Genomic DNA, 26,953 nt, shown 5'->3' on the forward strand with positions numbered 1-26,953 from the left:
GTTCTATTAAGGAATCTTTTTCTGATGTGGATAATGTCGATGAAGCATTTCACTGGCGGTCCCTACTTGTTTGAGCCGAAGTACAGGGGCGAAGAGCTCCTACAAATTAAAGAGTGAACGAGGGGTGAGAGACAGGAACAAGCTGCTGCTGGAGTGAGTGAGACTTCTCATTAAGATTTGCCGCCAGACTCCAACAAAGACCCAGAATAACAAATTGCATGGACTGCCGCAGTTGCCCCATAAGATTACAATGTAGCCAATGCCACCGTGTCGCGGCTGCCGCTGGAGATGATCTACTGGTCTGATTGTGTACTATGTGTTTGTTTACACACCCACATTTATAAACACAGGGAACCAGGTTGAGAAATACTGGAATTTCCCCTTTAACACCATAAACACTATCTACTCACCGACGCAGTTCTTGCCACTGGTGTCGGACTCGTAGCCGATGTTGCAGATGCAGCGGTAACTTCCCCTCAGGTTCTCACAAATGCCGTTCTGACAAATGTCCGGGTCAAGGGCGCACTCATTGATGTCTGGGAGAAGAGAGGTATTATCCAGCAGGTGCAGACAAATACTGACAGGAGTGCCTCTTAACAACACTGTGGGGAAGTTCCCACTCGCAAGCAAAATACTCACCTCTGCCATCAGCTGTGATGCCGATGCCACTGCTGCACACAGCCTGGAACTCAGCTGAGAGATGAGAAGAAAACAGGTTTAATTAGCTTGATAAACTACTTTCTGTTTATTTTACTTTAATACAATGAAAACTGTAAGTATAAATCTATAATAAGTCTAAATATACAATGTTACCTGAGTTTCTGGAGGGGCAGGGCTGGCACGGCTCTCCAAAGCCGTGTTCGGCGTTGGCACAGCAGCACTCAGACTTGGTCACTGCACCAGGGAACGGACGCGAGCACGTGCCCATCTTTATGGCGCCGTAGCAGGTGGTCCTCATGTGTGTGTCCACGCACACTCGGCCGTCTACATCTATAGCCAGGCCTGGTGGGCACTCGCAGCGGAAGGAGCCCTCAGAGTTGATGCAGCGGCCGTTCATACAAATGCCGGATGTCTGACACTCATCGATATCTGGTGAGGAGAGGGCAAATTGTTAATATAACGTTTGACTTCATGAGCTGAGGAACATGAGTTTACATTTATTAATATATATAGTTTATATATATTAGTAGGTTAAAGTAGAATTCCTTCGTTTGCAAACAAGATGAGGAGGTTTTTATTATTCCAGGTGTCATGTAATAGATACAGGACAGTGACTGTAAAACAGCCATATTGGATTTTGTAAATCTTTGTCTTCATTGGTTTGTATTTTCCTATCGGCTACATTACAAAATAAAAGGGGAAAAGGCTCACAGAATAAAAGTCATAAATAAAATTTCTCCCTTAAAATAAGACCATCTGTGAATTGTCTCCTGTGTAACACTCGGGGATCAAAAGATTTGAATAGCAGACTGTGTAATGAGAAAATCAATTCATGGGGAGTTAGCATTATCTAGACTGACGTGTGCTATATTTGGGGTGTGCACCTGCGCTGTGTTATGGTGTGACCGCGATGGAATGACAGCTACTCTGGAAGCTTCCAGACAACATCTCTCAACAGAGACTCATACATGTATCCACTTTTATCCATCTAATCTATCTGTCTTTTTTTTTTTCTGGACTCCACCTAATAGCACCTCGGCATGTTTCTAAAACTCTTGACTCCTGAAACAAAACTGAGCTCCAATGGGTTCAAACCGGGGTCTGCGGGATTTCAAAGAACACCAAATCTGTCAACACTGTTTTGAAGTAGCCTGTTTGAGTCCGGCCCAAGTTGTTATGTCTGTGTTGTACTTCATAAATCACACTCACCGGTACAGTAGCGCCCGTTAGGCGCGAGCGCAAAGCCGGGCTTGCAGATACACTTGAAGCTGCCGTCCTCGTTGATGCACATGCCGTTGAGACACATGTTGGTGGTGGCACATTCATCGTGATCTGGAGGGACAAGACAACAGGAATTAGATCAAGTTTATTATCATTATTATCATATGAGGTTAAAACGGTTTTTGAGCTGGTTTATTACCAATGCAGTTCTTTCCATCTGGAGTCAGCTCAAATCCAGCATTACAGATACACTGGAAACTTCCCTCGGTGTTGACACAGCGGCCGTTGCGACACATCACTCCATTCATTATGCACTCATCGATATCTAAAGAGAGGAGAGAAAGGTTTAATTAACTGTCCTTTAAACACAAATCATAGTATATTGTGCACTAGAGCCTGACCGATTCTGGGGGCCGATGCCTTTACCAATATTAGGGAGTAATATAATAATAGTAATAATAGAGTAATGCATTTAATTCCATCAACTTTATTATGAATAACTCTATAAAAATAGAGAACACAAATAGAACAAATACTGTATTTAGAACTCCAAGTTTTAATGTCAAATATTGACTCAAATGCACATCTCTTTAGCACTGTTCATGCTTTAAAGTACAACTTTTCATATCAGTGCATATCAATAAATATATGGACTGATATGTCTGTGAAGGGCTCATAACAGTCCTAACATTTTGACCTTCCAGCTGATAAATAGATCATTCTCTACTGTGCACCAAAGATTTAGTTAAATGTGTTTATACCACCTCAGTTATATGTGTGTACTAGATTAGTATTAAATAAGCATCTTAATTACAGTTAAACAGGTTGAAAGTGTGACCCACCGATACAGGCTTGTTTGGTTGGTGTTCCTTGGTAGCCGTCGTGGCACTTGCAGTGGTACGATCCAGGTGTGTTGGCACAGTCTCCATTGATACAAGGATTACTCACACACTCATCCACATCTGGAGAGAGAAAAATAAAGTAATTCAAAAATAAAAAACAAAGAACACAATTCACATTTAGGTAGATTTCGCCTCCACTTGTATTAAGTTCCCTACATCAGCAGAAGATGGCAGTGCAGTGCACAGTATAAGCTGTCTGAGAGGTTAGTGACAACTGAACATTACATGTACTCTCATTCAGTGTGTATGAGTGTGTTTTTACCGATACACTCCCCGCGGACATCCTGTTTGTAGCCCATGTTGCAATCACAGCGGTAGCTATTGGGTGTGAGATTGCAACGTCCATTAAGACAGAGGTTGGTAAAATGTTTGCACACGTCAATGGACTCGTTCACAGAGACAGTGCCTGAGAAAACACATAAAGGAGGATTTACCAAAACACAGCCTACATATAACAACACTACATATTACGTTAATTGATTCAAGTTTTCAATTCTATAACGAACCCTTCCAGACACTTTCAGATCCACAGAAAGACTCACCTATGTGTTGATGGTTCGGACGTCCTCCTCCGTTGCCCACATAGCCTCCGTTGCCATTACCGTTAGGTACAATGGGGAACTTGTTGCTATGGTAGAAACCACCATTGCCGTTGTGGGTGAAGTGTCCATTGGGGTAACCATGAGGCAAACCGTGTCCCTGGGGCAAGCCCACAATACACAGACGCCTGTACTCGTCTACAAGAGGAACAGAGATAACAGAGTGAGTGGACTGTTAAAAGATTTTGTTGCAGCCTATGGTGTACGTTTACTAAATAAACTCCAGAAAGGCTGCTGCACTTTACAGTAAATGTTGATGTTCTTTAGTTTAGTTGTTACAGAGCTGATCATCTCCTGTAAGAGTTTTACTAGATTCACATGTGTTTTAACTGGAGCGAAGCCTGACCAACCAATACAAACAAATGTATGCACACTGTACTTGATGATCTGTTCTGCTCCACCTTAGCATGAACATACAGTAACTCTGTACACTATCCATGAACTTGTGTGTGTGTCTATGTTTAGTATGTTTGTTTGTATGTTTTGCTCTTCGTTTGTCACTAAATCAAACACACAGGTCTCTTTCTGTGGTGCCAGTAAGAGAAAGAGAACATTCTGTTACAGATCAGTTATGGATCACATTGTCTCACGCAGGGGAAGACTTTTCTGAATTCCAGCTTGACTGAAAAAGATGATGGGTCATTATCGTCGCACAAATCTTTTCCATCTTTCTCTCTTTGTTTTGTCTTCATGACATCATGCTCATCAGTTTGAGTAAATGCTTTGGCCCCTCCTGTCGCACACACACACACACACACACACACACACACACACACACACACACACACACACACACACACACACACACACACACACACACACACACACACACACACACACACAAACTCAAAGCAGCCTTTCTCAAACAAAGTCAGTCTTGTCTGGTTAAACATTACAGTGTTGAATTAATTTGGCTTGTGAACCATTTACACAGTCATGGCTTTATTTACTGCCTCTGTTCGTGCCAAATTATAGACAATCCATTGTTGGGGAGTGCCAGTGTTTGTCCCCACAGGAAGAGAGTGATGGATCGCTCGCTCACATCACTTTGCTTTCAACAACACAGATGTTGGTATAAGCCTGTGTGATGTTGTCAACAACTGAAAAATGGGATTTCCATGTATCTGACTCAGAGTGTATTGTTTTCATGTTCTCACCAGAACCTCTGACGGGGCACATCTCAGGGATCTGTCCCAACGCCCAACAGCGTCCTGTTTCACAGCAGCACTGCATCTTGGTGAACTGACCAGTCACCTCAGCAGCGCAACGGCCGTTAGCCAGAGCCGAGAAACAGGTCCCCACGCGCTGGTCTGAAAGAGGAGGAGACACATGGACATAATGAGAAGACTGGGCAAGCAACAAACTGTATTTTGATATGTTTTATGTAGGTTATGTTTGAGTCCGTGTGAGTTCCTTGTTTCCCCTGGCTGCATGACAAAGATCAATTTAGAAACGACTACATTAGCGTTACATTTAAGGGTGAAACAGTGTAACACAATCACTAAATGTGTAAGCAAGTATGAGCAAACATATTATGGGAGAATAAACATTCAAACATTATAGAGTCACTAGATCCCCGTGTTTGAGCTGGAAAGTGTTCCATGGAGAGGGACGTCTGTAATACCCTGTTTAGCCTGATGGGCTCATGACCCGACCTTGAATATTGACAGAATAAAACATTATTACAAAATTAGTATAATAATTTAATATAACAATCATTTAACACTATTATTACTATTCCGATTACAGCTTCTCAACATGATGTTTAGTTCATCTTTAAATTTAGCCCTTCAGGTTACACCATCAGTATTATTTCCAGGTCCAACACTTTATTACACGTGAGAAAAGGTGACAGGTAATAAAAGCCCCTCTCAGATCAGCATGGCTGTTGTTCTGCCCTCTCCGTGGTGCCCAGGGAGGAAGCTTCTTTATGGGCCGGCAGTGGGAGAGGTTGCCTGGGGTCTCGACTAACTGCAGGCATCTGAAGGGCCTCCTAAAGGGGACTTATTTGTTACAGTGTGCCAGGTCAGGGTCAGTGGGGAAGTAGAGGGGCCTGGGGTTCAGAGAGCGTGTGTAAGGAGTAAATGGAACGGGAGATGAGGAGACAGGAGAGGCGGGGGGGTGGTTCTGGGTATTTCGGAAACATACCAAGAAAGAGGAAGAAAAAGACGGACTGAGAGAGAGGGGAAAGAGATAGAGAACACACGTGTGTTATTTCAAAGAAGTGGACAACATATGTGAAAATGCTCCTACAGAAAAAAAATTGGAGGAAAAAGCAGAGTGAAGCGAGGGGCGGGGACGGGGGGGTGGAGGGAGGAGCAAAAGTCGATTAAGTCACTAATGAGCCGGCAGTCTGGAATTAATTAGTTCCATGTGGAGCAATTCCTGCCAATTAGACAGAACATGAGGCCGCTGTGCTGTGTCTGGGAGCACAGGGTACAGTACAGACACACATCTACCTGTACACACACACACACACACACACACACACACACACACACACACACACACACACACACACACACACACACACACACACACACGCTTATACAAATACATACTCGCATAAATACACACAAATACAAAGAGACTCAACCCAAAAACATCCCACAGGAATGAGCGAGCTGGAGTCACGGTGGTGGTGGTGGAGGAGGAGAACGGGGCAGAGGGGGTGGGAGGGGCTTTGCTGATGAGGACGATGATGACTTAAATTGGATCCAGACCTCGGTTTGCTCGCTAGTGCTCCTCCGCTACACAAGAAGCATATGCTTTCATTTGGCGAGGTGTTTTCACAGACTGACTGACTGGACGGCTCCTCTGTATTTTTTCCGAGCCTCCACCGTGTGACAGGGCATTAGGCTCTGATTACTGTCAGCCCCCCCCCCACACACACACACACACACACACTCACACACAACAACAACCAGCTCCCACTGGATCGCTGCACCATTGTACAGCACATCCCACAAAACACAGGGCGCAACACCTAGAGGCGCATAGTCAAACTCCTGAACCAGAAAAACACATCCCACATCTTAAACCTGTGGGCAAGCAAAGAAGACTTCATGTTCTGACCACAAACACACAAAGACTTTGGGAAATTTCATCAAAGTGAATCAGGAAACAAGCAGAGTTCATCATGTCTCATTTTCCAAACCCAGTTATGTGCTTAGATGTGAGTTTGAATCCCTGGTCGGGAATAATCAAAACGTTTTCTTGGGCCAGGTCCAATCTAGTCTGGTTTTGTTTGGATTTTCTTATCTCTGCCGCTGTCTCCTTCCAATCTCGTCCATTTTGGAAGACGGACATAGGCGGAGGGAAGGATATATGGGGGTTGTGTCTGGCACCTGTTTTATTTGCTCTCTCTCTTTTTCTCTCTTTCCCTTCAGCAGGCTGCAGAGGAGCAAACCAAAGGAAGCGAGGTGCAGAATCCAGATGTCAGAGACTGGGAGGAGGAAAAAAGGGCCAAGAGGAAACAGTGAGATAGATAAGGAGGATGAGAGAGCGAGAATGCTTCGTTTTTAGAGATAAAAAGTTTGGAAAAAAAGAAAGGAAAACAATAGCCAGAGGAGACGGAACAAGGGAAATCATCCAAACTCAGATAGAGAACTCCAGAGAAAACAGGGAGACTCTCTAATGTAAATCACTGAACTGTTCGCTGTAGGAATGAGCTCTGGTGTGATCCATGCTTTACTACAGAAGAAAAACAAAGAGAGAAACAAAGAAAGAGTGATATATTACTTCAGGGGGAAAAAAGAAGAAAGGGGATGGCAGTGGAGTGGGAGAAAAAGGAAAAATATGGACACGCATGAAGTCAGACAGATGGAGAACCTTTGGGTTTGGGTGAACCACACAGCTTCAGTGTGTGGTTCACGTTCTACAACACACACACACACACTAACACACACACTGTACACACCCACACACACAACACTAAAACACTAACACCAGGCTGCCAGCGTTTATATGACACCATTTATTTCTGATAATCCTTTTACTCCAATGCTCCACTGCTTTGGTGTGAGAAAAAAAACATACAAATATTTTGAATAGTTTATATCTTCCATCACCTCTTCCTTCTTTTCCTTCTTTTTGATCTTTTCATTCTTCCTTTCACTTCTTTTTATTTATTTATTTATTTATTGCATCTTTCCTTTCATTGTTTTTCTGTGCTCTCATACCCTTTGCCTCTCCTCGTCCAGTACCAGCATGTAGACTTACATGGCCAAAGTATATGGGCACAGTCTTTAAGCACTTTAAGAGCTATTTTTCACGTTTTGAGTTTCTGATGAAAGAAACTCTTATTGCTTCAGCATACAATAATGCAGTGCTTCCAATTTTGTGGCTTGTGGAATGACGTTTTCATTTTAGCTATATATAAACACATATTTCCCCCTCATTTAGAAGAACTTGAACCTTAACGCAAATTCATTGTTTCCACATCTGCCAGTCCACTTGGTTTCCACTGTGGTCCTCTTCATGTAAATGTCATCATCTATCCCTGTCTGCTATAGGGGACACACGGTTCAAGATTTGAGAGTGAGCAGACTGAACACATGCCCCAGGTAATATATCCACCTACTGGAATGGAATGTGGGGTCGGGTAAGCATGCATGGAACGCCAGACCGGAGCGAATCCTCACTTTAGTATGAATGGAACCGTGGGCGTGTACATGTGACCAGGACGAGTCTGCAGCTCTCAGCGGAAAGGGAACGCGTAAAGCATGGACAACCCATTATCTAACAGCACCATTTTAATCCTATGTGTAGGAATCACATCCATGTTTAATGTTTGTGTGTCCACATATTTTGGCATATAGACTTCATTGGTTGCCCTTTGTCGAGGTTAGTTTTGCCATCTTTTGTGTTGTGTCTTCCCCTCCGATCATCATATGCTTTTTACCTATAAAGTTAAAATGCTCGAGGCTATAGCTCGACATCAGCCTTATGTATGTGTGTGCACATGTGAGTCTGGGTTTTGGTAACTGGGAATTTTCTCATTCTCAACCCATTTCCTCTTGCCCTTTTTCCAAAACAAAAACAGAGCAGCTTGTTATTTTCTGCAGATGACGGGGAAGGGGGTTGTGTTGAATAGAGAAAGAAACTTGAATACAATGTGCAGTAAAACATGAGCAAACCAGACTGGGTCTCTGATGCTGAGGGGATGAAACAGAAAGACCCTGATCCGTCCGTCTTTTGGGCCAAATCTTGAAATAATATATAAACACCTGGTTGTGTTTGACTGCCACGAGGGCTGAGCATCTCAGGAATACATTAACACCTGGTAGTGTTTCATGGGACATGTCAGTTAGGTATGTGTGTCAGCGCATGTGTGTGTGTGAATGAGTCAGAGCAGCACTAACATTAGAGTAGATTAATGCTGTCAAGGCCAAACAGTGCGTGCAAGTGTGTTTGTCTGCACATGGTGACCACAGGTCTGTAGGCCAGCTTGACTCATCAGAACTCCAGTCACAGGAAGCTGTGATGGTGGGAGGGAGGGAGGGACGTTGCTGACCAGATGTGAGGCGTTAAGCTAGCCAGGGGGTGAGGAAATTCACAAATGAGAGAGTGGAATGCTGGTAATGTGTGTGAGACTCACCCACACATCTGGAACCATCTGTGCTGGAGATGTAGCCTCGTGGACAGGTGCAGACGTAGCTACCGGCGGTGTTGGTGCACTCTCCTCCATCGCACACACCAGGGATGGTGGTGCATTCATCGATATCTGAAACACACAGTTATGTCAGATACAACGTTTATCACACAACAGGACACATCTGTCGAGTACTTACACCTGAAGCCACTCAAACGTGTTCCAATGTTCAAATCTTCTTTGTTTGGAAAAATGCAGTAGCGTCCTGCGGTAAAAGTTTTTTTCACTGGAGCAACGGTTTCTCCTTTCGGGAAGATTAATCAAACTAAATGGATCCACAGTCTAATAAAGAGAAATTACTGGAATTGGGTTCAGAACTGGAAGTTCGGACCAGAGTACGCCCCAGTTAAAGTCAGGCCAGGTTTAGAACAGGGTCCACCAGCAGATTTGCAGGGCTTTTTACAGAAACAGGATGGCAGCAGGACAAATCTTTACATTACTACTACTTCTCTTGTTTGGAATTCTTAGAATGGCCAAGTCAAAATTATAAGTTTAACAAAGACAAATCATCTGAACAAAGGATAATTACCTGGCACAGCTTTTATTTGGAGCTGAGTTTGAGTTGGCCTCATGATCAAAAAATCAAGTGTCTTGAACTTTCCTAACTTTTTCTTTTTTGGAGTGAACATTTCAAACGAAACCCAAAGTAATAACTGGCATAGGAAAATGAGAGAAAAGGTTATAAGGTGACAATAATCAGTCATAGCATTATTGAAATAAAAGAGAGAGAGCAAAGAATATTTAAATCTACTGAATGAAAACTGAGATTAAATATATGTGCAGGTTAAAAGTGAAAGTTATGTATGTAATATTAAATTCCACAGTCATAGAATCTAAGGGGAAAATATACTGTGAATAAAGCTGTCCTGACTTAAACAAGCCACGGTAGGACTCGGAGACGTGGACAATATGTGAGAGTACCTGGGCACGGTACTTGGCAGGGCCCACCTCGGTGTGGTGCACTTTATGACGGTATTAAGTTCTATTATTCAGGGAGCGGGCGCCTCGTTGCTCCATGACGGGGGGAAACCCAAAGTGAAGTTCCAGAAGGTATTGGGGTTTTATGATGTGACACTTATTTATACGCATACGTAATTACTGCACCACTGTGGGGCATAATAACAGAATAAGTGCAGACGTGGTGCATGTGTGTGTATATGTGTGTGTGTGTGTGTGTGTGTGTGTGTGTGTGTGTGTGTGTGTGTGTGTGTGTGTGTGTGTGTGTGTGTGTTGTGTGCATGTGTGCCCTTTGCATTTCGCAGCTGGAAAACGAAGGGCGTGTTAGTGTTAGTCCTTTTAGCAGTAACTTAAACCCTTGTGAGTTGTTCTGTGTATACGTGCCTGCATCTGTGTGTGGATGTGTGTGTGTGTGTGTGTGTGTGTGTTGGAAGCTGAGAGGCTGTGCTTCCCCTGCTGACTTGTGTCTGACAGCAGTGGCAGAAGGCCTAGGTAAAGCTGTAAAAGCCCCGCCAAATAAACCTTGTGTCAGCACCAACAACAGCACGCCAGACGTTACGCTGTGCTCAGACACAGCGCTGCGGGACTGAGCGTGTGTGTGCGAAGGGGAAATGTGTGTCACCTGGATAAATGTCTGTGATGGAGCCATCAAATCTGCAATGTGTGCAAACATCTGTAACACTCTTCAGTATATATATATATATATATATATATATATATAAATAAAAAACGTTGCAATTTTTCCATTTAATCTAAACTCTGATGAAACTTTCTGTGCGTGAGAATCTGCGAGTGTCGGAGCGACAGGGAGGTCTGTAATGAGAAAGTCTCCCGGTTGCTGTAAGTGTTTCTTTGTTCGGCACAAACAGCTGGTTTTCAGCCAGAGGACTGTATTTATGGAAGGAAAATGGAAGGAGAAGCACAAAAAGGCAGAAAGAGGCGGAGGATGAGGGGGAAAAGGAGAGACTGTTGAGCGCAGTCTGAGCTAAAAGCCGGCCATTAAACCAGGTGCCTTGTTTTTGCCCGAGAACGATCAGACACCCATGACATCTTAACTGCACTTTATCTTAACTGCTCCAAACCCTCACTAATTCCTCTGTGAAAGCGCCCAGTGAGGCCGTTTGTGCATTCGCTTAAAGGGCATTTCAATAAAAACCTTCCCCCGGAGGAGCTGCGCTGATTGTTTAAGAGATTTCACTCAACGTGTGTTTCCTGCAGGTCCATGACTTCAGACCCACGTCACAGCCGTTGTTTTGTTTTATAAGCTTCACAAACACAGAACTCTTTCTCTTCTCGCTCCGCGTGGGTCAAATGGGAAAATAGCTCGATAAACCATAAAATCAACAAATCAGTACTGGGACTGAAATGAGGGTTCATTTTTCAACCAAAACAACTGGAAAGGATTAACCTGTTTTCTGAATAAATATACTCATCAATGCGAAAGATTTGTGTAATTTATGAGATAAATATTATGTCATGTTCCGAAACTCTGTGTTTGGAAGCTTGAAATAAAAAAGATTCAAATCCCTGCAAACATTATTTTGTATTTGAGTTTTCCATTTTCAAACTTGAGCATCAGTTTGTTTTCCAGGTTTTAAACTTTGTAAATGGTGACCTGAGCACATTCTTCTTCTTTTTATAGATTAACTGACTAAATTCAAAGTACCTGGAGGAAGATGGGTTTTTCGAAAATTGAAACAATAATTAGTTGCAGCTCTAGATCTGTTATGACCATGATTACCTTTGCTGAATAAAATAAATGTAACACTGAATATAGACTGATGGAAAGCAAGAGTAATGTAGCTTGAAAAATTTGGCGATCAGTGAGAGGGTAGCGAGTTTACAGGACTTTTTTGGAATCCTGAGAAAGTCCTAATCCTCTCCATCCCATCCTAATCCTAACCTGTGTTTCTTTGTCTCAGTGTCCTTGAGTGGCGCGAATATAAACCAGCTGGAATGTGGCTGCAACCTCCACACCCAAAGTTTCTATTAGCTTTGCCCAGCATCTCTGGAAGCGCTCACTCTCGCCTTACAGTAATACCTTAACTGAGGTGGCGTTCGCCCAAAACCTCAACTGAGACCGGGACTGGTGAATTAGTTAAGTCAGCCTGTCTGTTTCCTCCTGCATTCACAGAGACATAAATCACTTTTTGGTGAGTTTTACAGTGATTGCTTCTCGTCAATCTTGAAGGTGGAGATGCCAGTTTCCAGCGAGTAATAGTTGTATTTTTTTCCTGAGGCTGGTACAGCTCTTCGCCATATTACAGATTAATAAAAGGAGAATTCAGATGGAGATTAATGCGCTGATATGCTACGATCACTGGTGCAACAGTTTCGAGAGCTTTCTGTAATCCTCCCTGAAGACTGAGAACACATCGGCTTCAGTCCAAGAGACACAAACGCTGCCTGGCGAACTCTCAGACTGTTTAGCCTGGGCATTGTTTAAATTCCATCCAATCAACACATTGTAACGTGAATCTACTTCACTGTGCGTGTGTGTGTGTGTGTGTCTGTGTGTGTGTGTGTGTGTGTGTGTGTGTGTGTGTGTGTGTGTGTGTGTGTGTGTGTGTGTGTGTGTGTGTGTGTGTGTGAGTGCACATGTTCAGACCTCTTCCACTATGAACATGTCGTCAGCCCTCAGAGATTTGTCAACTGATCAAAGCAAACCCACAGTTGTCACCAAGTGCACGCTCCATGACGATCGCTATCAAATCAACAAAATCTTATCTGAAGGGCAATGAGTTCACAAACTCAAGCTCACTGCATGCAAGTAGAGTCCATGTAGTTTTCAATACTTTAGCAATTCAAAATCAAAGTAATTTTGGTTTTATATTATCTACGTGTTCTATGCTCTTTACTGTATTGGTCTTTTCTATAAATGTTATATCTAACATTGTGCATCTTAACTTTTGTCCAGGTTACCTTTGTCGTGTTGTAAAGCACTTTGGGTCGACTCCTGTTGTTTTTAACGTGCTACATAAATAAATCTGATTCGACTCAACCACTACTGTACTGCTGCAGATCAGACTCACCTTCACACTTGTGGCTGGTTTCGCTCTGACGGTGACCGGCAGGACATTTACATTCATATGATCCCACGGTGTTGATGCAGTTGCCTCCGGCGCACAGACCTGGCACTGCCTGACACTCATCCACATCTGAGAGGAAGGGAAATGAAGAGAAATGGACAAAATCAGGTAAGATCAAAAGTGACACTATGAGTTAACTATGGTTCAAAGAACATTTGCGAGCATGTTTCTGGCACTTATCCTGGTGCTAAAAAACTGATCTTCATTCCCAGACATGTTTTTTTTTTTGCAAAGTTTGACAAGAACAAACTTGGAACCCACTGTGATGTCTAAGAACACTTCCAGAAAGACCCACTTTGATTCTTGTTTGAACAGGAAATGACTTTTTAAATGTACGCTTTTTTCCCAGCATTCAATGAGTGAGTCACCTTTTCCAGAATCAGGGGATATGACAGGGAGGCGGGATCCTATAAAACACTGTCTCTCTGATCCTGTCACACACACATCCACACACTCTGTGGATTTATATCCCGTGCTGCATCAGCCCCTGAGCAGGATCCACACATTGTGAATCTGAGAGCTATGCTCTAAGAAAACAAGAACTTCTGAACACACCTGCATGCTCACGTGCACATACACACACACACACACATGCACTGTATAAACAACCTGTTTATAATCATCCTTCAATCTTTAATCTTTGTACTAAGGAAAGGCTGAGGAACTCTTTATGCCAAAGGGTTCGAGAGAGAGAGAGAGAGAGAGAGAGAGAGAGAGAGAGAGAGAAAGAAGAGAGAGAGAGAGAGAAAGCAACTGGCCAACATCCTGAGTGGAGCCGGGAGTGAAATCCTTACATTTGGATTCATGGTCATGTGCCCTTTGTACTACTGCCAGTAAGACGCTGCTCTAGGCTCTCTGGCGACTAGGGGCCTTTGGTGTGTGTGTGTGTGTGTGTGTGTGTGTGTGTGTGTGTGTGTGTGTGTGTGTGTGTGTGTGTGTGTGTGTGTGTGTGTGTGTGTGTGTGTGTGTGTGAGTGTGTGTGAGAGAGAGAGAGAGAGAGAGAGAGAGAGAGAGAGAGAGAGAGAGAGAGAGAGAGAGAGAGATGGGAATTGGAGAAAAGGAGAAAAGGAGAAAAGGAGAAAAGACAGGGATTCATAGAGAGAAGAAAACACAGGAAGACGGTGAGAGAGTCAGAGAGGAGGAATGTGAGTAACAGAGAGATGAGTGATGTCTGGTCTCACACTGGCATACCTCTAACATATGAGCAGCCGGGTAATACATAGCCACATCCAAGAGGAAAGGACGTAGTGGGGCTGAATACAAACCAGCTACAGATCCTACATGTATTTCCTTTTTGTACTATGGAAAAATGTGCTACATCCATTTGATTTGCTTTAACACGTGTTTGGACCAGATGTTTGTATATCAGTAATCATTGGTACATACAGTTTATTTTCCAGACCCGATTGCTCTTGTAATTAATTGACCTGCTTTCAGAATACACAACTCTTTATGTTTCCTCAAACAAAAATAAAGAATAGATTGAGTGGTGGAACTTCAAATAGCACAGAAAGCCCATTGTAATGTTTTAAACCACTGCTTAAATGATTAATTGTATTTCACAATTTATTACTTACATGCTTTGTCTTTTCGTTATGTCATTGTTATTGTTTAAATTATGTTTTTATGGTTTTATTACTGTATTATTCTACTCCTCAATCTTATTTGCCTTCGTCGCGAGATGTTTTAACCCAGTTTCAACCACGAAAGCACTTTGTAATTGGATTACATACGTTTCACCGAGGTGTTAGAATGCCCGTTTAGTTTCACTTCATTTCGTTTTATATTTGATAGATACAGATGGGACGTGACACTTGGATCCTGCACTTTGTACCTCCTCACTGTCAACATAAAAAAGCGTACCGTCCTTACGCACATGAAAATAGGCTTTTGAAATAAAGTTTACTCTGAAATGTAGGATTATTTTGTATGTACATGTAAATAACACTTGAGTTTGCTATAATCCCAAAGTTCACAGAATAAATACACAAAGTTATCTTCCTCAGCTCTGACACTGCCGAAGGGTCGCCAGCTGCTACAATATAAATACTTCATACCATCACACTCTGCCTCGGATGCTGCTGGGTGTGTCCAACTCAGAGGAGCTGGGATGGAGGCAACATCGAGCCTGGCTGGACGCTCCACATGTGTCACACTGTATATTGATGTAGTCTTATTGCTTAGTCTGGTCAGAGCCAGAGGTTATTAGAAAGGTATGTGGAGAGAGACACCAGCAGCAGGAATGTTAATGAAAAAAGGTGAATCTCAGTTCATATTTGACTTGGTCCCTCAGCCTGAGCTGCTTATGTTATGTCTAGTGAATCTGTTCAGTAAAGAATGATGAGTAGTGAGAGTGTATTGTGTGTCTAATATACTGCAGATGCTTCTTAGGGGTGCTCCAGCAATTTAGAATTACATTTTCAGAGAGTTAGAGGACTTGGAAGAGACGATTTAAAAAAAAAAATGCTTAGTTTAATTCAACAGAGTGAGGCCATAAACACTGGATAGTACTCTTCCCATACTGTAACTCAATTAGATAACGCAATCTTTAATTCGTCCATCTGCTCTTTGTAAACGGCCAATTTTTAAATCTCCACGTCCCCAGATCTTAATGCAGCTTTTCTGTTTGAGGTTTGAAGTCTTTAAGCCAAAACCAAGATCAGAGAAATAAGTAAATTTGTGCTTGATGATGTTACTTCAGAGCTGCAGAGGGCATGACGCACATGTTTTTCTATCAGTCCTGCTCGTCTAGTTTAAAGGTGTCAGAGTGCCCTTAAAACAACATGAAATCCTGGGAAAGAACGGAAATCATATCTAGAAACAAACAAAAGAACATTCTAATTATGGACCATTGTTTTGTGCTGTTTTTGAGCAAAAGGTATCGGTTCTGGCACCGTTTAGGCACCGATACTGTTTTGTGCACCGGTATTGGAAAGAATCCAAACGATATCCAACCATAATCACTAACCCAACCGAATGTGTTTGCTACATGTCTGCTTTACAGAGTACAAGGATAAACTCCTCTCTACAGATGTAACAGATACAGTAACTGACACTGACACATGAATCTATTTACTGTTTTATCAGCAGATAGAGACACATGTGCACAGCTTCTCCTGCAGAGGATATTAACAGGAAACTACAAGTTAGTATCCGGCCTCCTGCTACAAGTAAACACCCTGCATGATGTTAACACTAGTTCGAGGATGTTATGGGTAGGACCTGCAGCTGAGATGATGATGGAAAAATTAATGGTTACAGTGTTGTATGTGGGTGTGTACAAGCGCTCGCCTGTGTGTGTGTGTGTGTGTGTGTGTATCGGTGTGTCCCCTTTCATCACTGTTCAGGTGTGTGTATACAAAAGAGAAAGAGAGAGAGAGAGTATTGACCTTGACAGGCTCCGGTGCGGATGTTGGGGATGAAGCCTCGTCTGCAGGGGTGTGGCTGGGCGGGGCACTGCTCGCAGGGGTGTCCCCAGGCTCGGCCAATGGTGGCACAGCAGAGGGTTTTAGTGCAGACGATTCCACTGAGCTGGCCCTGACACATCTGGTTGTTCACCTGGGTGAAACATGGCCCGGTCCGGTAGTCTGTGGTAGGAGAGAGGCACGTATTCTTTGTTAGCTGATGACTGTTTTACCATGTGAAGTATTAAATGATGAAACGGTGATTCATTTCCTAGAACACATCTGGTCCAGCACTAAATGATACCAGAGAAAGTGCATGAATGAGAAATTGCCTCTTTGGGCACAAGCCATATTTTCTGTGATATTTAACTAAATGACTAAGCGATAAAAAAAAAAGTTGGCTCCACATTACAGGGTGATTTTAGAGAGATGACTCACTGGACCTTTAAACACATTCTCACAGTTTAATTGCTTCAAGTGTTTAGTCTTTAGTGCCGCAATTGGCTTTCAAAGAGGAGCATTTACAAGTAGCAGGTTTTTACCAGGACCTAAGAGGAACAATATGAGAGTTGGTAGCAGCACAAGGGATCGTGTAGGAGCACGAGAGGGCAGACATTATCCTATTAAACTGCTCAGATTAAACTGAACAGCACATCCACGCTGGTTCATTCAGCAGGAATTTTGCAATAGGATTGGAATGACTGCTATGTATTAAATCTCTGTGATAATAAGTCAGCCCGTTGGACTGACACACTGAAGCCCATTCCACGGCTTTAACCCGGAGTTGATGGTGACTGAACAGTGGAGGTTTCCAAGTGCAGCAACAGTCACCTCATGACAATCATTCACTCTAGGCATGAGTGTGACGTTTTAGCGCATCTGTTGTTCTTCTTTGGGGCAACACAATTTTGTGTAACTTTGCAAAAACACACAACAACAAAACTCCTGAACACAATATATCTCGCTTCTAATTCCAGAAATCTCTGTCTGTCCGTCTGCATTAGGAACGTATATCTCGAGAATCGTCCATCTTATCGGCTCCACGATTTACGTGTGTACCGTTAAGGGCCCGAGGAATTTGGTCGATTTGGACATGCAAATATTCAATACTGATCAAATTTGAACAGGTGACCGGCGCTACAAAGCAACAGCGGCTGGGACTCATTGACGTGGCGTTCACGATCACGACAACAGCGCGTTCACGACAAAAGCAAGAACAACTGATACTCTAGTTAGGGAGTCGAGCGTCACTGATCTTTGAAGAAACAGGTGAACAGCTCTTTGTGCAGCAGCTTCAAGGTTCTCTGGACTGAGGCGGCCCAATGACTGTAGGTCACTTTAACAGTTTCAGAAAGAAAGCTGCAACCACAGGCAAAGCAAACTGCCCAGTCCTACTAATTAAACATAAACACATTTCTTACAAAAATCAAAGAGATCCCGTTGTACCTTCAGGGAAAGGATGAGTGAACATAAAGGTAAGTAAATACTTTCACTCATTCAAACGGATGTTGCAAGCAAACAACTTTATATTAGAACAAAACGAGAACAGAATGTTCCTGGCCTCAGCGATCACCTGGCCTCCTCGCTGCCCCCCCTGTTTGCCAGTGAAACTGTGGCATAATCTCGTTAAATGCACTTCACAAATCAGACACAATGACCTCATGCTGAAATCATTTCAGCAGTACGATGTTCGTCCGTTCAATCACATGGAGCCTAATGATGGCGTCCCTTGTGGGAGAAACCCTTATTAAGTCCTCTGCAGTGGCGCCAAACTTAATGAAACCTTCATTAAAAAAAAAAAGAAAAAAAGTGGATTGTTGTGTCAGCGGAGATGAAAGATGAAGTGCATGGTTGACTGGGCAAGGCAGTGACAGTGAGCTGAGGAGAAAGTAGAGCAACCTGTTCAGCTCTGAAGGACGGAGTGGGATGGAAAGATAGAAAACGGCGGTGGTGTCTGGTGGGAAGCCTTCTCCAGACGTATTGCCCTTATTGGTTCCTCGTGTTACATGAAAGGGAATCATAGAGGATGGGGCAAAGAGTGGGAGACGCAGAAAGAAACAGAGCGAGAGGAAGACGGAGAGGAAGAGTAAAGTAGGTCAAACTGAGCATGCAGAGTGCAGGTCGGAGCTCACGGCGGTTCCACCAGCTCATCCGTCTTTCTTTATTACTCTCCGCTCACTTTGGGTCTTCCTGTCTGTCTGTCTTCTATTCTCTCCTTGCATGTCCACTCACTCACACTTGGGTCATCCAATAACATTGAAAAGCCATACAACTGCCAAGTTCAGCAATGTATGCAAGTGTGCTTACATAGAGAAAATGTACACATGTTTTCTCAGACACTGCCCTACTGACTCTGCTGCGCACACACATATGACACATATGTATAAGAATGCAAATACTTGTCTGTGCAGATACACACAACCGAAGACAAACACACATTCTGTCCGAGCTGCAGCAATGAGCCAAACCAAAGACTGGAGCTGGTTCCTTTGAAAGCACAAAATAACAAACAGTGAAGAAAAGCTGCTTGTCTCACTGTGTCCCAATCACCGTGCGTACTCCATGTGTTCTGGCTTTTGTTGTTTGTGTTGTGCATAAATCTGGTTGTGGAAAAAACCCAATTTCATGCGCTTCAGTCAACACTAACACAACACAAAGCACAAAGGTATGCACATCTGTATATTATGCATGTAAATTCAGTGGACACGTGCAATCAAGGGCGCGGGCACATTGGGACAGGACCAAATCCAGCATCCTGATTCAGTCCGACTGACAACATTGGGAAGCAATTTTGTCTAATTACCGTTCAAATAGCTCAGTAGATCAAGAACATTCTCTGTCCCTTGCTCTGAACTCCACCGTTAGCGATCTCTGCGCTCCGTCTCATCCTGACAGCTCTGGTTTCATTCATCCCCACAATGAAAAACATCCAGCTAGCCTCACAGAATGGAGTCCCCCTCCTCCGATAACGAGAACATTTTGTGTCTGACTTAATGGACTCGTCTCCGTTTTACACGATTTTTTAAGGCTTTTATTTTGTAAACATCACCACTTCTAATAAAACTTCCCGGGGGAACTGCTGCCAGTGTGTAACGCAGCCCACAGTTTGCAGGGAGCTGCCGATGCACATCTAACCTCTCACCCAGATCAGTCCACTCCGATTAGCCTGCCATTCATATCAGGCAAACGTTAACAGGGTCTGACCCTTCACATGTGATAAAGTTTTTGTAGTCGAGCCAACCAATGTCTGATATCTGATACGGCAAAATAACGTGATCGCTCATCAAAGCCTATTACTGTTTGCTCTGATGGGAACTGGATCAAACGAAGAAAAAATACTGTAAAGGCTAAGGTGAGAAAATGTTTAATCCCGTCTGGAACGCAAAGCCTCCAGGAAAGAATTTTCCCATCAGCCCTGTCCAGCTGTGGGATCAGAGAGATGGGGCAGAGCGGTGACCTGACCACTAGGAGGAGGGACAGAGGAGAGGAAAAAACCCACTTAGGACTCATTAATAACTGCTGAAGTATTTATAAAACTCCCAGGAGGACAAGTCTGGGTAGATAAGGAACCTGAAATATGAGTTGATTACATGGAAATGAGGCCATTATCATTTGTACATACTTTCCTGTGACAAGGGGTCAACAAGTCAAATGAATTAAGTGAAGTGAAATATATGCATACACAAGACCATGTGTGTGTGTGTGTGTGTGTGTGTGTGTATGTGTGTGTGTGATGAAGCTGAGCACATGTCTGGCGGGTCTTGTGGAATTTCTGATTGCATTGTGGTGTTTGTGTCCTTGTGTCCTTCTGCTGCTGTGGATAAAAATAAATGATTCAAATGTGTGGGCTCTTTGTTTGGATGGGTCTCAGTGTGTGTGTGCCTTTGTGTGGCTGTGTGGGGCTGTGTGTGTCCGTGTGTTTGGTGGGTTTATCTCCATCTTGGCCAACCATAGCCGTCTCTGTTAGTCTTATCAGCGCCATTATCAACAGGCTTGAAATCTCCCTTTTCCTTTAGACATAATCGTTCCTTAAGGAGTTTGCTCCTTTCATTTTTGCCACACCGAAAACAGTTAGTCGAATGTGAGCAAATGTGTAACAGGGCACAAACACACACACACACACACAAACACACACACACACACACACACACACACACACACACACACACACACACACACACACACACACACACACACATTTAAGGGGGCCATAATGAGAGGAGATAAGCCCTCTGCAATCTACCAAGATCCAAGAGCTCCAGCTAACCGCTGTGTGTGAAGGTAACTGCATGGATCTCACATGACTACGTGGAAGCAACTACATGACAAAGCTGCTTTCAGTTATACACTGAAGTTCGGACATTTTCCTGAAATGTTCGGGAGGGGCTCTGTGTGAGAATGCAAATGTCCAAATCAGTTGCTCCAGACATTTCCCAGAACCTTTCATGCCAGCCTCCTTGTAAAATGTCCAAAGTGCAAGTTAGCCCATGTGAGAAGATCGGTTCTTCATATCCATATCCAATTTTGTGAACATTTTCCAGAGTTCACGTCTAAAAAATGTCTTTAGCTTAAAAAATTATCAGGCATTTAAAGCATGCTAATTTTGAAAATTTGTTGACTGTGACGTTACGGTATCAGTCCGTCAATCTTGCAGTTCCTCTGTCATTGTTTCTATGTTTCAACCATTGTACTGTAAAAATCTATCTTGACTTCTATGGCTATTTTTATCTGTTTTGGGAAACTTCCTCTCACAATAGTGTCCAGCAATGGAACAATAACGCAGACTCCATTGAGCGCAGACACAACGCCAGGCAAAAACACAGCCAGGCAAGCAGGCTCCCGGCTCCATCAACAAGTACCACTCATGGGATGTGTTATTTATTCTGTGAAGGGAACGTTTTTCTGTAGTACTGCAATGAGAGTAAATCAGCCAGATCAAACACGGCCTTCATCGCCATCCTGTGAGCCAAGTCCGATGCTGATCTGAACCAACCAGAGACTCTGAGTTTGACCTGAGCAAATTTCCTCGGCTTTTCATTTATGAGATGGATCATCAAAATTCAGTGCTCCCATAATAGCAGACACAAGAAACAGCTGGTGAAATGTGACGTTCCTGATTACACCGAATATATAACATTTAATTCAGAACATATAGTATTTGGACGAAGCACGAAGCTGATTTCCAGACCTAGGTCACACACTGTGTCTGGTTTGAATAAGACTCTCTCTGATATTTGCTCCTTCGTGGTTTGATAGAGGTCATTATGTACCCTTTGTGGAAAAGAGAAATATGGAGTCTCCATTGTATGGCAACGTCGTGCTGCATTGGTATATGATTTATAGACCTGCTGCGGATCAAATTTAGCACGGCTCCAAAGTGGCTGACTCAAACTAAATTGTCATCGGGGATATTTTCCACCGAGTGACCTGTGCCTGCCTTCAGGTCCCACCCATCTACCAGCTCTGCCATGCTTGGTTCGGTCTTACCCAGGATCAGAGAATAGAACAGAAATAAAACAACTTCCTTCACTTCAAGCACCTTAAAATGCCGCTGACGTCACCGCCTGCTGGGGGGGAAAACTGGTCCTCTGTGATAATTGATTTATTTAGCCTGGACTGGTGTGAGATTGAGGCTGATGTCAGAGGCTGTGTGGCTCCACTGGGACACTGGGACTGGGTTATTACTGGAGCAGAGCTGGCTTAATGGGCCAAAGCAAGCGTCATTAATTTTCCAACAATGTGGTTATTCAACCTTATTGGACAAAGGAAAAATTGGACCTGAAGATCTGAATCAAAATGGAAGGTGGTGAGAAATTTCACCTCAAACCAAAGATGTCAACCTGATGGTAGGACTAGAGGAAGAGTCAGCAGATCACCTCAGTCATGGGGGTTCATCTTCACAGGAACATGAACGTCTGTACCAAAAACAGCATAATGCTCAATCTGTTTAATTTCAGCCTGGACCAATGTGACTCACCAACAGAACCCATACAGACTAGAGAGCAGCCTGTGCCGCAATTTTCTGTCCATATCTGACTAAGCCCCAGAGAAAGCTACCCGAGCCGCACCCAGGTTGTGCTTAAACCTGACCAAAGCCTGATGTTTCCCCCGATTACCGACACAGGCAGGATGAAGAATCAAGGAGAAAGCTCAGCCACAGAGATCCGACCTAAACCAAATATCATTCCACAATTTATGTCAGAACCCGACCTTAGCATGTCGGAATCCACACTCTTATACAGACAGAGCAACATTACCCCTCCATCAGTATCCATGCATGAACACATATCCATAAACAAAACTGTGACAAACACATAGTAGCTGTTGAATAATGACAGTGTACTCGTGCTTTTTAATTCAGTGAGGAAACCCTAACTCTGACCATATTTCATCCTAACCCTAACTAAAGACAGCAAGCCTCAGGCACGCACAGACATAAGCTATTCGCACATAGCTGCACCTGTACACACACCCGAGACATGCAAACACACAAGGGTTTCCCATGACTCCATCCCACACAGTTCCAAGTTTTCCCCGTACCAACTGACTTTCACTGCCTTCATAATTGCAGTTCCTCAGCAGTCCTCTCACTGAATCACACAGTAAATCTACTGACTCACAGCCTCCGTCACACAAACTCTAAAAACCACAATATGCAACAGACGTAAGAAACGCCAAAGGTTACACAAGGGAATCTGTAGCCCTTTTGGACAAAATCCAAAATAAAGAAATGAATTAGTCGCCTATTGGAGAGGGGGGGGGTGCCCCGCTAAAACTCGACATCGCTATTTTCTGGATAATTGACAGTCAAATGTTTAATTTCTTCAAGCCCAGTTCCCAATTATCCAGTTGCCAACTAGTTTTAAAGGTTGCCAGATCGGATCCAAATCGCATGCAATCAGCAACCACCAATCGCTGTGCATGAACTCAATTCACAATTCGAGTGGCTCACCAACATGTCACAGAATCAACAACAACAAAATTTCTAGCGAGCTAAATTTATAGATGTGTCTGTGACAACAACAACCAACCAGAGCGCAGGACGGAGCGAAGGTGGTGATGGTACATGTTGTGGTAAGTGGCCCCCCGACAAATCTGTTGGAGCTGATTCATTTTTTAAATGTTGAGGTCCATTTCCAATTTTCAAATCCACTACACAGTATGTGTGTTACCTTTGTTGTCGCTATGACGATTTGTAACGAATGATGCAACTTGTTTGACAATTTTAGCTCATGTCCTCTTTTTTCTCTGAAGGAAATTTAGCATCAAAAACACAAAGATTTATGAGAGTTTTTCCTGTGACTACCAGCCGGTCCAACGTTCTACCCGCTCCTCCAACATGGAGAGAAAGAATTTGTATTTTCTCCCCCTGTGTACACAGCTGGGGAGTCAATTTTCATTCTCACCCTATCCCTCCAATTTTTCCTCCCTCCTCCCCTCCATCGCTCTCTCTCTGCCTCCCTACCCAGCTCCACATCAGGAAATGTCCACAAAGAAAGTCTATTCTGTCCGTCCTGTGGGGAAGTTGGGGAGAGTGGATGGGGCGGTATTTGTTGCCAGATGTTTTTAAGACAAACTTAACCCCCCACATGTAGTTTTTGCTTTTTTTTTTCAAGCAAACAAGACCCCAGAGTTCTATGAAGAAACGAGGGATGGAGAGGGAGGGAAATGATTCAAATGTTAAAGAATTTTATTAAGTGGTTGCAACGTTTACATGAATAGAGAAGAAAAGAACCAGACAGAGGAAGACATGAGAGAGGAAGATGAGGGATGAGTGTGGAGGATAGTAGGGTTGGTAGCTGTAGCATTGATACACATGTAGGTAGGAAAAAAATTATACGGAAGAAGAGGAATGAGGTGGGTGCAATTACAGGGCAAGAACTTTCCTCTACCTCAGTTTAGGTTGACAGCAGGGGGGAGGAAGAAAGCGAGGGAAGGAGAAGGTAGAAGGTGGAAGGTGAGGGTCAAGAAAAGGTGAGATTGGTAACAGAGAATATCTGAAGGCGTATAAAGCTCTCTCTCTTCCTCTGAAAAGGTGAACTGAGGTAAACCGAGACTAAGAGCAGCCATCAATTCAGACATTTTTTAGACCGTACCACCTACTTCCAGCACCCTGCAATCACTTCCCACCGCACACATACCTCAGCCCTCTGTTCAAAGCCCAGGAGGCGAACACCCACTGTCTGTCTGAACTGTATGAAGTCATTCACGCTAGAAGAGCCTGCTCACCGAGCGCTGGAGTAATGAAATAACAGAGAACGTCTGGACTGATAGGAGCGGCACTTCTGACTCCTTGGTCACATCAAAGTGTTCCTGCAGTGATATTTTCCTTTACACTTGTGTACGTATCTCACCTCACCAATCTAGCAACTTGGTGTCCATCTTTTGGCCAATCAGATCCTGGCCTGCCTAACTTTCCAGCTAGAGAAAGGCAGTTTTAGTCTTTTCATAGTTTTTGCCATTATTACTAACTGTGCTACAGTGATTGCTGGGAATCAAACCAGACAAGTCACACAAGCTGTCGGTCCTTCCTTCGTGTGCCACGTAGACCGCAAAGGACGAAACGAAACAAGAAGGTTGGCAGCCTTTGTCGGACACTGAATTAGGACACAGCTTGTGTGTTAACTATGGAAAGTATGACAGGTCAAATTTAAACCCAGAAGTCAGTGTGCAAATTGAAACAGTTTTGACAAGTTTTTTGACCAGAAAAGGTAAAACAATGGGATTGATCGATATTCGATATTCTGCTGGACCTCACTCTCCTATGAGTGACATCAACTCAGCCACACATAACAATACATGTGGTCACTATGGAAATGAAAAATATAAAACTAAGAACAAAGTTGTAAAGGTTTCTTTTTACACTGTTTCAAGCCTCTTTGGTTTTACCATTAAAATACCAGTAGCAGGCCTCTATCATATCATCACATACAGTGTCACTACAGAAACGAGGATGAGCTCTCACCTCTCTCGCACTGTGGGCCGGTGAAGCCGTAGACACAGGCGCATCTGTTGGGCCCGATGCAGCGCCCGCCGTTCTGGCAGCCGTTCTCACACACGGCTACGGGAGAGACAGGAAAAGAGAGTGAATCACAGGGCGGCTTCACACTCTCCACTCCTCTATCACAGGTTCACAGACACAGGTCTTTCATTAGGCTTCAAATGACTTCACCTTGTAATCACTTGCATCACTTGCACATAAACACACATTGCATTGTATATTTGTACAACAAACAGACCTTTAGACGATAACGTCAACTCTTCTTACATCACGCCCTAGTTTTAAACTTTGCGTTAACCCCCAAATATTGGCTAAGCGTTTAATAGAGTTGTAATAGTCTGAAAAAGTCTTAATGATTGGCTGAGATCATCAAATCTAAAAACAGAAATGTGATGAAAATGTGTCAGTGCTGCAGGATCTGTCACTCACGTTGTCCACAGTGGCCTCCTGTGTAGCCCTTCGGACAGGAGCACGAGTCCTCCGCACAGCTGCCTCCATTCATACACCTGATGTTACATGACTGAACTGTTGGAGACAGAAAAGGGAAATGAGGGAAATGAGGTTAGGCCACAAAATGAGATAGAAAGATGATCGACAACAGATGCGCTTTGAAAATGAGCATCAAACCTTCACCTCACTTGTTTTATCAAAGGGCACAAGCTGCGGCATTGCCACAGAATTAAAAGGACTCAAAAAGGTTTTGTTATTTACTACCCGTCATTATCGAACAAAGCTATATTTTTAAGAAAGGAGAGTACGGTGTTTTTAATTGATCGACTTTAGCTTCTTTTCATTAAAGTCTCACCCAGTCAAAAAGCACATTAAGAGCTGAGACATCTGAGCTAAAATAAATAACTGTGGTCACTTTAAAGAACCTCTTTACACTTCAAATGGGGGTTTGAACAGTGCTGGCGTATCTTTGTTTCAGCAGACGACGGCTCAAAGGCCCCCAGGCCACAAAACCAGAGCTAATCAAGCAGACTGGGAGTAAAGGCAATAAGTCGAGCCAGCTGTATGCTGCAGTCAGTCAGTCATTCAGGAATTTGCTGAGAGGAGAGGGAAAACGGGTGAGGGGTGGGGGGGGTGAGGGTAATCCAAACATGCCAGGATGCAAAGAGAAAGCATTCCATTTTGAGTAGTGAATAAACAGTAGTGATGCGCGGATCGATACTCAAATATCGATACTTGCGATTTCAGACAGGTCTGTTCTAGGATCGATTCTCATGATTTAAATGTGTATTTTTTCAACACGGTAGAAAGTTGCTATGCTATATGAACAGGATCTGTTACTTCTACTTCCGCCCGTCGCAGCAATAGCAACTACGGCTTGTTTGCACAAACAGGCACGTTGATGATGACTGAGCAAAATGTGTGGATCTTTTCCAGCTCTGAAAACAGCAGCAAGGCTGTAAATGATGTGCGTGGTAGGATGTTGAGGCACCGTGGCAACACCACCACACTTGTTAA

The 26,953-nt window shown here is 43.5% G+C and overlaps 1 protein-coding gene across 2 annotated transcripts in view; it reads right to left on the bottom strand.

The window, feature by feature from the left end:
• Positions 1–26,953, bottom strand: part of fbn2b (fibrillin 2b) — a 67,086-nt gene that overhangs the window by 22,225 nt on the left and 17,908 nt on the right. For both annotated transcript variants that reach the window (XM_035175750.2, XM_035175748.2), the window contains exons 5-18: positions 25,916–26,011; positions 25,451–25,546; positions 16,471–16,668; positions 13,025–13,150; positions 8,982–9,107; positions 4,540–4,692; positions 3,326–3,520; positions 3,046–3,189; positions 2,724–2,843; positions 2,081–2,206; positions 1,870–1,992; positions 814–1,089; positions 640–693; positions 411–536 (exon numbers count right to left, since the gene is read on the bottom strand). In XM_035175750.2, the coding sequence (XP_035031641.1) occupies positions 411–536; positions 640–693; positions 814–1,089; positions 1,870–1,992; positions 2,081–2,206; positions 2,724–2,843; positions 3,046–3,189; positions 3,326–3,520; positions 4,540–4,692; positions 8,982–9,107; positions 13,025–13,150; positions 16,471–16,668; positions 25,451–25,546; positions 25,916–26,011 (1,959 nt within the window). The remainder of the gene's footprint in view (positions 1–410; positions 537–639; positions 694–813; positions 1,090–1,869; positions 1,993–2,080; positions 2,207–2,723; positions 2,844–3,045; positions 3,190–3,325; positions 3,521–4,539; positions 4,693–8,981; positions 9,108–13,024; positions 13,151–16,470; positions 16,669–25,450; positions 25,547–25,915; positions 26,012–26,953) is intronic.

Source organism: Hippoglossus stenolepis, chromosome 14 (genome assembly GCF_022539355.2).
Source record: "Hippoglossus stenolepis isolate QCI-W04-F060 chromosome 14, HSTE1.2, whole genome shotgun sequence".
Lineage (NCBI taxonomy): Eukaryota > Metazoa > Chordata > Actinopteri > Pleuronectiformes > Pleuronectidae > Hippoglossus > Hippoglossus stenolepis.